Raw genomic sequence first — 14,731 nt, forward strand, 5'->3', positions numbered from 1 at the left:
CCACACACTCTCAGGAACCCCACCCCCAACCCCTGCAAACACATCCACTGAAATATTACAGCTAGTGTCCAGGTTACCGAGCAGAGATCACAGGAACTTAGCAGAAATTCGGCACCACATCAGGAAAAAGCAGAGCCACCTTCTCCCCTGACCACCACCCCACACTCCCTGGGGGACATGGTGGCCGCCAGAGGCTCCCTGTAGGCTGGGGCTGCGTCCACCAGAACGAGACCTGAGAACTCACGTCCCAGGCTGAGCAGTTCCCCATCTGGAGTTTCCGCCATCATCCCAGAAGCGCTGATTGACCTGGGCCTGAGGAGGCGGCCTCTCCACACGGGGCCTCTCCGGGGCCTGGAGGGCAGGGAGAAGCAAGGTCGATGGGAGAATGAGTGGGCACTCGGTGACCAGGCACCAAATTCAGGACAGGCAGAGAACCCTCAGGACGCAGCTGTGGGAAGCCTCTCCCACTCTCTCCATGTATATGTCCACGACCTGGCGGCCTGGTCTCGAAGTGGCCTGCAGAGACAAGTCCCTCAGATGGTCAGCTGCCACTCACCGCTCAGTGCTGCTCCCCCAGGCCCTGCTGAGCGCGGGGAGGGCACCCTTCGCTCAGGTTCTTCTCGTCACACACACTTCAGAGCAGGACGTGGGGAAAGAGGCCAAGTCAGGCTCCGGAGCCCCTGCAGTGAGGGCCCTTGGGGAGCGGCCCCGGGGCTTTGGGACAGGCCTGCAGCCGTCATCTCAGGCCATCACTAGAAGCTGACAGGCAGGAGGCTCACGTGCTCTGGCTTCTCCTTGTCCAAGCCAGATGGCCCTCGTGAAGGGGGCTCCCAGCCTCCCGGCCTTTGCCTCTCTGCCTGACAAGCTCCCTGCATCTCTGCCAGCTAGTCCCTCTTCCAAAGAGCTGAGCCAGATGGCTCAAGGAGCAAATCCATGAATTTGTGCACAGACAGCCCGGGTTCGATTTCTGGCTCTCTCACTTCCCAGCTGTGCGGCATCTGCTGAGTCACTTCACCTCTCTGATTCTCCTCTCTTTTTGTGAAATGGGGGTGGGAGGAAGGCACCCAATGGACGTGCTGCCCGCAGTCTCATCTAACCCACCCGCCCCTCCAGACACCCTGTTGGAGGCTGTTTTCATTCTCCAGGGACAGATAAAGGCCCTGGGCCCTCGGGAAACTGACCCTCCAGACGGGGGAGTGTGAAGGACAGTACCTTCTCTAGGCCCTGCCACCCTGTGCCCACCCTAGGAAGTTGCCCCTGGCCCTGCCACCCTGTGCCCACCCTAGGATGTCGCCCCTGCGAGAGTCTTGCCATGGGGGTCCAGAGCGATGGCCTTTGTGGCAGTCCGGCTCTGCAGGGGGGAAAGGGCGTGGGGACCACAGCCTTCTAGCAGAGCAGGCCACCTGAGGCTGAGCAGGAGAGGGCACTGCTGCCCCACTCAGGTGCGGGGACTTCTCTCCCTCCCCTTTTTGTCATGCACAGCCTTGCTCCTCTGGCTGTGGCCATGGAGAAAGGCCAGGCTGTCTCAGGGTCAAAGCCGGCTTGAACCACGGTCCTGGGCTGGTTCTCAGGGCCACGTTTCCCTCCTCTTGCTGCTGAAGGTGGCGTAAGAATGATCACTCTCTCTCTCTCTCTCTCTCTCTCTCTCACCTGGACTAGGGCTTGGTCATCGAGCGTCTGGGACGGAGACCCCTCCTCATCGGGGGCTTTGGGCTGATGGCCCTCTTCTTCGGGGCCCTCACCGTCACACTGGTGCTGCAGGTGAGTGGGTATAGCCGGCACACCTTGCAGGGGACAGCGTGGAGCTGGCTCCTGGTTCCATCACTTTGGGTCCACCAGAGACCTGACCGGTCCTGACTGGCCACTGATGAGCTGTGTGATCTTGGGCAAGATATGTCCCCTCTGAGCCTCCGTTTACCCATTAGAGGAGATGGCACAGATGCCCCCTAGGAGGCCCCTTCCAGCCCAGGGTGCCAGAGGCTCCACTGCCACCCAGGAGCCCAGAGTGGTCAGCGGGGCCCTGAGCTGGACCACCTGCGTGTGAATCCTGGCCTTTCCACTTGCTCGCCCTGAGACGTGGCAAGCCACTCAGCCTACCTGCTCCTCCCAGGGCCCCGTCTCTAAGATGCGACAGTTGTCCCCGTGCCCTGGGATGCTGCAGGTACAACGAGAACACATGCCTGTTGAACGCCTGCTTGGAGAGGGACCGCGATGCTCTCCAGCCGTGCAAGTGTATCATTTTCTCCTTTGGAGAGAGGAATCCCAGGGTGCGTGTAGATGCATCAGCTGCCCAAGCTCCTCAGCTGGATGACAGCAGAGCTGGAAACGGATCCCTGGCCTTGGGTTCAAGCCCCACAGTCCCCTGCACTGCTCAGGGCAGCCCACGGTGACCCGGCACTTACCTGGTGCCTAAACCGGTCTCAACACTAAGTTGGCAGCAAGCAGCGTATCTTGGCATTTTTCTAGAATGAATCTCAATATTGAAAGTGGTTCATGTTGATCACTGGCCAGACGTCTTAATGTCCCCACGTGTCTAGAAGAGGCAGTTGAAGCATGGCGGGTCCCAGGCCTGCAGAGAGGAGGGGCAGGGGAGCAAGCTGAGCAGCAGGAGGAGGGGACTTCAGGCAGGTTTGGTCCCCTCCCGTGTCCAGATGGGAGGGTGTCCTCAGTGAGGGTGGCCGGACAGGCTCCTTGGGCCTCAGAGGTTCTGCAAAGTCTGACGGGCAAGATGCTGGGCAGGGTCTTCCTGCCGCCGTGTCAGGTGCTCAGGGCTGCAGCGCACGCCCCTCCAGGCCTTGCTTCCCACCTGGCCTCCAGGGCCCCTCCCGAGCCGACGAGTGGCGGCCCCTCCAGACGTCTTCCAGGGCGTGAATGAGCTCCCCTCCTACCGCACAGGCTGGCAGGGCCCAGCGTGCGCTACGTACTGAGAGGGCGGCCAGGAGGGACGGTTTGAGAGTGAGCATGACCGCAGAAGCCCTCCTGGTGCCTGCTGGAGGCAGAGCCCTGGTCAGTGCGAGCTGTCCATTTCTTCACTCCCCGTGCACCAAGCCCACTCGGCTCTGCAGGCGCCATCTTGTCACTCCTCGAGGTCTGGGAACCGGGATGAGATGTACCGAGTGGTTATTTTCTCCATGTCATGGATGTTGAACATGGGACACAAAGTGGCCCAATGACGGTCATGCAGATGCACTAATGGGGTGGAGGCGGGAGCCAGGTCCACGCGGCCTACTCACCAGCCTGCATGGCTGTCCTCCTGCAGGACCATGCCCCCTGGATCCCGTACCTGAGCATCACCTGCATCCTGGCAGCCATCGCCTCCTTCTGCAGCGGGCCAGGTAAGGCCCCTCCCCCTCACACCTGGCCCAGGGCCTCATGACTCCAACAAGCTGGGGGCTCTCCTCACACATGGGTTGGACCCAGGGCAGGTTTGTGATGAATCGAAGGCCATCGAGGTGCACTCTGCCCTCACAGAAGTCATGGCTAGTGTGGAAGAGAACAGTGAGGTGTCTCACTGGACCAAAGCCTGCCGCGTGCTACCGTCCGCTGGGAGCTAGGTGTGTGCTAACTCATCGAGGACACTGGCGGTTCTAGAGAGGGCAGAGGCAGAAGGTGACTTGCAGGAGTGAGCAGCTGAGGGAGCTGCCTGGCCACAGGCCCGGCCCTGAGCACCACCTTAGGTGGGACCCGTATGAGCCTGGGGCATGGAGGATCCTGAGTCTTGCTTGGCCCAGGGCTGCCATTTTCTAGCCATGGGTTATGGGGAAAGTTCTTCTTCTTGAGCTTTGGTTTGCCTGTCTATAAAACAGAATGACACTAAGGACTCTGCCCCTCCTTGGCCCTGTGTCTTTGTCCAGCAGGGGCCTCCAGCAGCGGTCAAGGTGGGACCGAGAGGGTGGCTCAGGACAGGGTCTGACATGGCTGTGAGCTCTCTCTAGGAGATGATGTTCTTGGCTCTTTGCTTTTATTTCTATGTTGGCGGAAAGACCAAGTTTCTATCAAAACCAGTGGAATTGAACTTGTCTCTCCTTTGTGTTGCTGATTTTCATGGTCCTCACGTTCCATTGGTGATGGACCAAAAGCATTTGTCCTCATCCAGGACATTGGGTGGCATAACGAGGTGGCAGAGCGGGTGATGCCATGGTGGGGCAGGCATCAGGCACAGGCACACACGCACATCCATGCTGCTCCCTCAGCACGGCTGAGGGAGTAGCAGCCCTTCCCAGGTGGGGCAGAGAATCGGCAGCTGGATGCGCAGCGGCACGTGCCGTGGTTCACTGTGGACTCGGGAGTGGATGCGCTGAGCACCACAGCGTCTGCTTCAGCAGCTGGGCCAACACTACCTCTGTGGTCCTGGAGGTGCCGGCCAGTGGCCTGTGCTGTCTGGGAGCAAAGGCACCCTCTGCTCTCGAGGGCTTGGGCTGGTGTGAGAGCCCCATCCGAGATGCACCTGCTTGGTGGGCCTGTCCCACCACTCACCTGAACACCAGCACCACGCACGCACTCTCGGCCTCTGCGTTTCTTTTGCTTCCTTTCCGCTGGCACGTCTGTTCTGGCATGCTGGTTTGTTTAACGCAGGGACAGTCCATCTCTTCTGTGTCAAGGGCCAGAGAGTGAGTGCTTGTTTGCTTTTCAGCCATACGTTCTCTTGCCCCTGCTCGTCTCCACCTCGGTAGTGTGAGCACAGCCTCAGGGATGAGCAGATGAATGGATGGCGTGGTCGTGTTCTGATAAAACTTTATTTACAGACGTGGACAGTGGGCCAGGTTTGGCCTTGGGTTGCAGTCTGCTGATGGCTGGTTTAGTGTTTCCCCCCAAATAGAAAATAAGGTCCATGAGGGGACCTTGTCTGGGCTCACAAGCTTGTCCTGAGTACTTAGAACTGTGCCCAGCACAGAGTAAGTGCTGCACAAATGCCTTTTGAAGAAGGAATGAAATAACGGAGGGACGGCTGGGAAGCGGCCGTGTGCAGCTGTGAGCAGGTGAGTGGCAGAGCCTGTCCTGGCAGAGGGGTCTCAAAGTCAAGGCTTTCAGGAGAGACAAAAGATCCTGGTTCTGCAATATCCCTGAATCTCAGAAGAGGCTGCTGGGGTTTAATAGCATCAGAAAAAAATGTGAAGACAACGACACCAATTGCGTGTAGGGTCGGGATTAGTCAATCTGGCGCTCACCCTTTATCAGAGAAAGAACAGGAAGAAGGTTTCGATCCATTCACATCGATTTCTCCAAGCTCCTTCGAGCGCCTGCAGCTCAAGCCAAGTTGGGGGAGGGGACAGCAGGGGGAGGCAGGGAGGCAAGAAGAACTAGATGTTCAAAGTTCTAACGTCAGGATCGCAGAGGCGTTCACCCACTCCTCGGTGCCCACAGCGAGTACGCTACCCACGTAGGGCCCAAGAGCTCCTGCACTGCCAACCCAGTGAATGGTCTCAGGACTTCTAACCCAAACTTACTAACTTGAAAACAATCCCAAGGCCACTGACCAAGAAAAATAACCCTCAATAGCATGCTCTGAGTAATGCGTCTTGGATGCTCGCTACATGTAGTCTGGATTCGGAGCCACTCCAACAGCATGCATTAGTCACTGTAGCACGAAACATGTGTGCGGGGGGTGGTGGCTTAGTACAGCAGACATTCATTTCCGACTCCCATGACCATCCGCGGCTGTTGTCCCAGGCAGGTGGGTGGCCTGGGCCCAGGCTCCTGCTGGGCTAGGGCTCTGCCAGCCCCGGGGTCTCATTGTCTGCCACATCCAGTAGGCAGAGCAGGAATGGACTGTGCAGAGAGCTTCCTAGAAGCTGCGGCCCAGGGAACCCCTTCTTCCACTCCTGTTCCAGCGAGTCTCCTGACCGGACCTCGGTGCAGACTCTGCTGCAAACACCAGTTTCCCCAAGAAGCTCAGCACTGGCCTGAGATCTAGAAGGTCCTCAGCAAGCCATGTGGATGGGTTAATTATGACCAGGGCATCTGAGCGAAGGGGCAGGCAGATGTACAGTGTGGACAGCAGCGGTGCTGAACCCACAGGGTCCCACGGAGTGAGTGCCCACACTGGAGGCGGTGGCGTGGGTCTGCGCGGCCCCGTCTGCCCTCTGCGAGTCCTGGCCATGCTTGCTGGGTTCCCACTCACACAGCATCAGCACCGAGCTTCCCTGAGCACTGACTTTAGCCCACACGCTGCCCCGGCTGCCTTGCACCATCACCCCTGGACGGCACGAGAGTCTTGCAAATTAGGATCAACCACTCTCTGAAGTCCAGAGAGGCTGCATGGCTTCCCTGACATGAAGCAGCTAGAAGTGTTGGACATAGGATTTGAACCCAGATCTTTAGACGTCTGTATTCCCTTCATTCCCCTACAAAGCAAAGGAATTTGCAACAATGCCCTGCCCTGAGCTTTCCATCACATGTTCACATCTCCTCCTGTCTCTTTTAAAATTTGTTTTAATTAGTTATACATGGCAGTAAATGTAATTTGATATATCATATATAATGAAGTATAATTTCTCATTCTTCTGATTAGACATGATGTAGAATCCCACCAGTCATATCGTTATATATGTACACAGGGAAATAATGTGTGATTCATGCTACTATCCTTCCTATACCCATATCCTCTCCCTTCTTAATCTGTTGTGTGTTGCTATTACAAAATACCTGAGGCTGGGTAACTTATCAAGAAAAGAGTTTTATATGGCTTGTAATTATGGTAGCTAGAAAGTCCAAACAGCATGGTGCCAGTGTCTGGTGAGGACCCCCTGTCTGCCTTGCAACATGGTAGTAGGCATCACATGGTGGGAGCAGACGGGAGAGAGCTCATATGGTGAGGGAGGACGCAAGCAATGGGGAGGGGCCAGGTTCACTTCTACAAAACTGGCTTTCACTCTCATGGGACTAATCCAGCCCGGCAGACCTAACCCACTTCTCAAGCCCAGCATTAATCCCTGCCAAGGCCCATCCAGTCCCACTCACACGCACTCACCCCCACCCCTTCAAGGTCCCACCGCCTTTTGATACTGTTACATGGAAACCAGGCCAACAGCACATGAACCTTAGGGGGACTAACCATATCCAAGCTGCAGCCGTACCCTGAGGTCTGCTAATAACAGCTGACATTTACTAAGCACTTACTGTATACCAGGCTCTGTTCTAAGTGCTTTAATTCTTTTAAAAAAAAAGACTCCTGTGTGAATGTAAGATAGCACAGAGTTGACTGGAAACCCCCAGAACCCGAGATCTTACCCAGAATCAAACTTCATTAGAAGTCACAAGATGCAGGTTGTCAAAAGAGAGGGGAGTGGGAAGCTATGGAGACAGCCCCAGGCCTCCTGGCCACCTTAGGGTGCACTCTGGCTGGTGTCGACTCAGGTCTCTGGAACAGGCCTGAAAGGCGTCAGGGTGTCACTACATGGTGCGGTTCCTCTTCTCGTCTCACACACGATGACCGCATGGCTGGTGTTGCCCAGTGGCTCTTCTCCACCATGAAGTTTACAGAAGAAGGGACCAGGCCATTGTTTCCCCTTGGTTCCTCTGTCCCTGTGTCAGGAAATAGAAAATGGGTTGCAGATAAAAGGCTAGACCTTCCTTCCCAAACTAATGTTGTTCCCATTTTATAGATGAAAAAGCAAAACTTAGATCCCCCAGTTTTCCCCTAAGAAGCAAGGCTGGACTCGAACCTTCACCCTGTGGATCAGGACCTTCCAACTCGACTCATGCATGCTCCTGGTTGAGGCTCATTAGCTGTTTGTGGGGGAAAATGAGCAGAGTGAGATCCGTTTTGAGATGGACTTGCAAGGTTAAAATCTACACAGAGGGAGTCCGGCTACACGGAGAATTCTGGGTAAGACGAGGAAGCTTCCGTTTTTGTCTTTCTAGGATGCGGTCTCTCTGATAATGTAAGTCAGTCAGTCCTGTTTGAGTCCAGGTGGAAAGACACAATTGCGCCATTTGTATCAGTTCTCCTTGGGTGGAGGTGAATTTTAAGCAGTTTTTGAATATCGTGAATTGACTTTGTTATGTCCTCAAGGGAAGATGGGAGGCAAGGATAAGTGTGACGAGAAGGAACGCTTGGGGAATCCCATCCAGTATCTTCTGTCCCTTTTGATTGCCATCTGAGCGTCTCCCCATGAAAAGTGGTTCAGATAGAGCTGTAAGGATATCATTGTAGGTGCCCATTTTTTCATTTTTAAGTGTTGGTGATTATTTTTTTATTTGTTCGAATTAGTTACACATGACAGTAGGATGCACTTTGACATGTCATACATAAATGCAGTAAAATTTCTCATTTTTCTGGTTGTACATGATGTAGAATCACACCAGTTGGGCAATCACATATACACATATGGCAATAACGTTCAATTCACCCCACAGTCCTTCCCACCCATACCCCCGGCCCTCCCTTTACTCCCCTCTGTCTAATCCAAAGTACTTCTGTTCCCTAGCACTCTCCTTATTGTGAATTAACATCCCCATATCAGAGAAAACATTCGGCCTTTGGTTTTTGGGATTTGGCTTATTTCACTTAGCATGATATTCTCCAATTCCATCCATTTACCTGCAAATGCCATAATTTCATTCTTCTTTAAAGCTGAGTAATATTCCATCACATATATATTTTTATATATATATATATATATATATATATATATATATATATATATAAACACATTTTCTTTATCCATTCATCTGTTGAAGGGCACCTAGGTAGGTTCCATAGCTTAGTTATTGTGAATTGAGCTGCTATATACATTGATGTGACTGTGTCACCATAATATGCTGATTTAGGATATAAATTGAGGAGTGGGATAGCTGGGTCAAATGGTGAGTCCTTTCCAAGTTTTCTGAGGAATCTCCATACAGCTTTCCAGAGCAGGTGCACCAACATTTGCATTCCGACCAACAATGTATGAGTGTACCTTTTTGTTTTTTAGTTCAATCTGCCAGTCTGTCTTTTCTTTTATTCCCAAAGACTGTATATGAAATTCAAGTCCCACGTTAAATTTAGCAACAAAACCATAAATACAGTTCTTAAAAACAATTTTACTATTACAAATATTAATACTAAAACAATTCTATAAAAATGTAAACTAATCTCTATTATTATACTTTATAAGATTTCTGAAAAATTATAAATATTTATTGTTTCAAAAGAACATAATACTTTTATAAAGTTTATCTACTAATAAAGGGACCAGGAGGTGAGAGGTGGGGAAGGAGGGGAGAAGAGTTAGGGAGTGATATCATCATGCTGTGTGCATGTATGAATATGTAAAAACAAATCCCATCATTATGTACAAAAATAGTTCTCCAATAAATAAATGTGGGGAAAAACACACGAATAGTTTAGAAAGCAATCTAGTTGTAACGTGTAGCAATACATCGCTTGGCTTATTTTACATATTACAGTTTCTAGAAGATTTAGATGTGTATGATATTGATGAGTGACAGTTTGTAATATTTGTTCATTATAATCAAAACTGTCAATTTTCTGATTAAAACTATCAGGAATGTTCACAGTCTATGTCTTTTGATTGATGAGTTTAAGTCACTTACTTGCAGAATTATTATCGAGATATGCTTTGTATTCCTGGTCATTTTGGTTTATTTCTGGTTTTTAATTTCAATTAGTTTCTCCTTTGATTGGCTATTCCTTTTGTGTAGTTCCTCCTGTTGCTGGTTTTCACTTTTTTAAAATTTCATCTTCATAGAATATTTTGTAGAGAACATTCTGTAGCGCAGGCTTTCTAGTTGTGAATTCTTTTAACTTTTGTTTGTCATGGAAGGCTTTTATTTCATCTTCAAATCTGAATCTTAATTTCACTGAGTATAGTATTCTTGGCTGGCATCCATTTTCTTTCTGACTTTGGTATTTATTATTCAAAGACCTCCTGGCTTTGAGGGTTTGGGTTGAAGATCAACCAAGATCTGGATTGGTTTTCCTCTCTATGAGACCCTTTGTTTTCCCCTAGCATGCTTTAAAAGTTCATCCTTATTCTGTGTGCTGGGCATTTTCATTATAATGTGCCTTGGTGTGGGTCTGTTGTAATTTTGTACATCTGAGGTCCTATAAGTCTCTTGCATTTGATTTTCCATTTCATTTTTTAGATTTGGAAAATTTTCTGATATTATTTCATTGAAAAATTTGTACATTCCTTTGGTTTATATCTCTGCACCTTCATTTGTCCTTATATATCTTAAATTTGGCCTTTTCATGTTATCCCATAATTCTTGAAATTTCTATTTGTGGTTTTTTAACATCTTCTCTGTGTGGTCAACTTTATTTTCAAGATTATATATTTTGTCTTCATTGCCTGGGGTTCTGTATTCCATGTGTTCTGGTCTGTTGGTGATGCTTTCCATTAAGTTTTTAATTTGATTTATTGATTCCTTCATCTTGAGGATTTCTGCTTGGCTTCTTTTCAGAATCTCTATCTCTTTATTGAAGTGATCTTTTACCTCCTGAATTTTACCTCTGATTTCACTCCTTACATCATCCTTTACCCCACAGACCAGTTTAACTATGTACATTCTAAATTCCTTCTCTGACATTTCTTCCACTGTGGTGTCATTGGATTCTATTGTTGGCACATCTTGGTTTGCTTGGGGTGATTTGCTCCCTTGTTTTTTCATGCTGGTTGTGAATTTAAAACATTTTGGTCGGCATGGTCGTCAGCCACTGCTGCTTTGCGTGTCGTCTCAATGCTGAAGCCAGAGGCAGCCTCAGCCTTTGTCTCTTAAATCAGACCCTATATCACAGCCCCTCATGTGAACAGATGGCTGTGCTCACACATGCTAAGCTTCAAAACAAACAGAGGCAGAACAGAGCAACAGAATGACATCAGAACTGGAGAGGAAGTTACAGGTCACCCAGAAAATGAGGAAGCATTTGGGGGTCTGGATTAACTTAGAATTCAAATGTCTCAAGTTTGGAAAAGATCTGAAGATATTCTAGTCCAGTCATTCATTAGAAGCTTAAGTTCCAGCTATGGTTTCCTGGCCATGAATTTGTCCAGTTATGGCTCGATTGCTCCTGTTGATGGGGAACTCACTACCACCCAAACCAGATGAGCTCTAGCCCATGGCCTATTTTGCATGACCCATGAGCAAAAAAAAATTGACTTTTATGTCTCAAAGGCAAAAGAAAAAAGAAAAAAAAAAGAATATATGTTGGTGACCACTTGTGGCCTAAAAAGTCTAATGCAGTATCTCTTTTACAGAAGATTATCTACCTTTACAGAAAAAAAGTTTGCCAATTTATTCTATAGTCCCTTGATTCTGACATTCAGAAGTAGTGAGAGTGAGGTAATGTTTGAGGGAGACAAAGAGGAATATCAGGCAGCAGAAGTAGCCAATCAAACTCTCCAAATATAAAATGAAGTTAATATCAATGGAGCCACAAATGAAAGCACTTAGGCCAGAGCTGCATTGCTCAAAAATGGCTCCATCACCTGGGGGACCTTTCAAAGCCTCAATACCCATGCTGTGTTGAAGGTGAGGCAAGTCACAGTCTCTGGAGGTCAGACCCAAGCTCATGATTCTCTAACCCTGCATGATTCCAAAGAATAGCCACAGCCAAGAACCTTCTCAAACCTGGCCAAACGTGGTAAGACCACCTGGGCGGCTGATACACTACAGCAAACCCTGGCCTCATCCCATGCCTACTGAGAGGATCTCGGGTGGTCCCAGCAAGACCCACCTGGCTGGGGCTGACCCCATACCTGCCTCCTACAAAGGGTCCCACGGAGTTGCCCTGTGGTGAGCGTGGTCACAGGTGCAAGGAAACTTTACCTCTCTCAGCAATTTTAGTGCTTCCCAGGATACCTTCATCTATAACAGCTATTTTCCCAAGAAGGATAAACATCCACCTTGTGCCTCAGTGAAAATCCTGGCCTCCCTCCCCGCCTGTTTACACAAGTAAGCCAGGCGACATCCACAAGGCTGCTGGAGGTGCTTTGCTGGCCAGAACCACAGAGCTTTGCCTTCCGTGTTTTCTCAAGCCCCCCCCCCCAATTCTTGGGGTGACGAATTCCCTTCACGTGTTTGCAAAGTCCTTGTCCCCCTTTGGGCATGCTGCATCTCCAGGGCTCGGGATGCTGAACCCCCACAGTGTCTAGGGGACGCCCTCCAGGAAAGAGTCCTGGCCCCACAGTCACAGATCAGCTGTCAGCCCCTGCCCTCCGTTTCCCAAATCCCCAGCAAGCCGTGGCCCTCACCACGAGGTTTAGGCTGGGTCGGGAGCCTCGCTCAACCTCGCCTCGAGAGTTCTCGGCTCGAGGCCCTGGGGAAGCGCCTGTCTGGGGGAAGCTGCTGCTTGGGTGGTGAGGCCGTTCTCCATTCTCCTAAGTGGACAGGAAGGAGCAGATCTCGAGAGCCCTGCTGGGAAAGTGAGGCGGGGGTGCGCGTGACGGATGCTGAGACTCCTCATTTGGGGCTGCTCTCCATGATTAATGGTCCTCCCAGGAGGGAAGCCGGGAGTTGGCCTGAGGCAGCTTCTCTGATGAGCAGATCAGTTTAAGGAGACTTGACAGGGAGCTGAAATTAGGTGAAGGGAAAGAAGGAAGGCAGTTTCCTGCCACATATTTTATCTGCATTTATAACCCTGCGGCAGGGGCAGAGATGTGTCAGAGAGGAGCCGCGGTGAAGGAGCCTTTCCTCTGATGAGGAGGAGGACATTGCCAACGCCTGTCAGTTGCAGTCTGGAAAATCTCACCGTGGCCTGACTCTGTGCTGCACCAAGTTAAGCCCTCCAAGGGGAGGACAGAGGCCAGCGAGAGGGACTGTGGCCAGTCACTGTGATTGTAAAGGTGCAAATTAAGGTCCAGTCCTCCAGCGGTGTGCCAGGTGCCCGCTGACACAGCCTGGCTTGAGAGGAGACTCCTCTGCTCGTCGCGATGGTTTCCTCTGCAGACTGTCCAGGCACACACACCCGCCTTCCTGATCTGCCTGCCTGCCCCCGCCCCCCTCCCCACCCCCGCTGTGCCCTCTCTCTCTCTCTCTCTCACACACACACACACACACACGCACACACACACGCACACAATCCCAGCCTTCACACACACTGCCTCCCTGCCCACCAGACCACTCTCTCCAGCCACTTGAAGGATGCTTCTCACCTCCGAGTCAGCTCCTACTGCACCTCCAGCCTTTCTTAAGACCAGACAGTCCCTTTCTGTGGCCCCTGGATCAGCCGGGGTAGCCTCACTGCCCACACCGCCATGGCTGCCGTGCTCAGCGCCTCCATACCTGGGCTGCTTCGAGGGCAGGGACCTCGTTTCCGTCACTGTCTTCCTGTGCGGAGTCCGTCACACACCAGAAGCCATCAGTCAACGGTGATGGCGGGAGAGTGACCTCATCGCAGGGAGCTCGCTGATTGCAAATGGCCAGACTGTGTGCTAGGGACCCTCTTGGTGGATCAGAGCAAGCCGGGGGCTGAAACAGGAAACAGAAAGAAGTGTGTCCTTAGCCACAGGCAGGTGGGCACTAAGGTAGGCATCCATCCTCAGTGGTCCATGTCTCGGGTGCACATTCTGATGGCATCCGAGGGTCACCAGATGTTCTGAGTTCCACAAAGCTGAAGAAGATTGTTGGCTAGGAGGTCTCAGGACCAACGTGTCTTTTCTTCCTTTTTCCTGAAATAGTTGACTCTGTATCACTTAGACGCGGCTCTGCTTTAGAATTGAGAGCACTGGGCAAAGACAAGAGAACACATCGAATTTGCCAAGGACAAGTTCACACTAGGCAGCTTTAATTCTGAACCCTGGGTGCTGCCGACGTGGCGCCTGGCAGCCGCTCAGCCTGCAGGGGTTGGCGCATTCCTGAACCCGTTCTGCACGTGCGGAGCTCTTATCGTGTGACGTGGGGTTTTTTGGGCCACCACTTCTGACACTGAGTGCGGGTGTTTTTTGACACCACACGCACATGGTTACTGCATGTCAGGTCTCCAATTCTCCAACACCACCCGGGGCAGGACGGTTCAGGCCGATTCCAGTGCTATCGACCCAGGGTGAGCGTGGACTCCACACGTCAAAGGTCTCAGTCCTGCAAGTCTCCACATCCATCAAAAGCGGGGTCCCCAGGCAGCCTGACAACTATGAGTCTGGGGACTCCCGGCCCCCAACCCAGGTCTGCTAATTTATTGGAATGCCTCGCAGAATTAGGAATGTGCTCTATTTAAGATTACAGCTTTGTTATAAAGGGTAGCCAGGAACTGCAAAGATTAGGGGCCCGGGGAGTGGAGCACAGAGCTCCTGAGGCCTCCCAGGTGTGCACCTGTCCCATGAGGGGCTCACCAAATGGAAGACCCCACGCCGTGGGCTCAGGGTTTCCTAGAGGTTTCCTCGTGTAGACATGACGGATTCAACCACCGGCCATGGTGACTGAGCTGCACCTCTCCTTCCCCTCCCTGGAGGTCGGAGCTGAAAGTCCCTCCCTCCTGCCAGCTCCTGCCTCGAGAGCCGCGCCTGGGTCACTCATTAGCACAGACTGAGGCGCGTCGGGAAAGTGCACCTTAGAAATAACCAAAGTTACTCCTGTTCCTTGGGATGGTCCACAGCCTCAGGGGTGCTGTGCCAGAAACCAGGAACACAGACCCAGTGTGCCAAGTCTTTACTCTACATGGTGCCAGACCCTGGGCCCGGAGCCGGAGACCAAGGCTGAGCAAGACAGTGTCCCTGCCACAGGGGGAAGAGCTTCGGGGTCAGATGTCCACTGTGGACAGCGAGACCCACATATGCCTGGCACTGTG

The 14,731-nt window shown here is 51.6% G+C and overlaps 1 protein-coding gene across 2 annotated transcripts in view; it reads left to right on the top strand.

Annotated features, from left to right (window-relative positions):
- The window catches only part of Slc2a9 (solute carrier family 2 member 9), a 163,199-nt gene that overhangs the window by 110,918 nt on the left and 37,550 nt on the right, over positions 1–14,731 (top strand). For both annotated transcript variants that reach the window (XM_047567065.1, XM_047567064.1), the window contains 2 exons: positions 1,660–1,761; positions 3,260–3,335. In XM_047567065.1, coding sequence (XP_047423021.1) covers positions 1,660–1,761; positions 3,260–3,335 — 178 coding nt within the window. The remainder of the gene's footprint in view (positions 1–1,659; positions 1,762–3,259; positions 3,336–14,731) is intronic.

The sequence above is a fragment of the Sciurus carolinensis genome, chromosome 10 (assembly GCF_902686445.1).
Source record: "Sciurus carolinensis chromosome 10, mSciCar1.2, whole genome shotgun sequence".
Taxonomy (NCBI): Eukaryota; Metazoa; Chordata; class Mammalia; order Rodentia; family Sciuridae; genus Sciurus; species Sciurus carolinensis.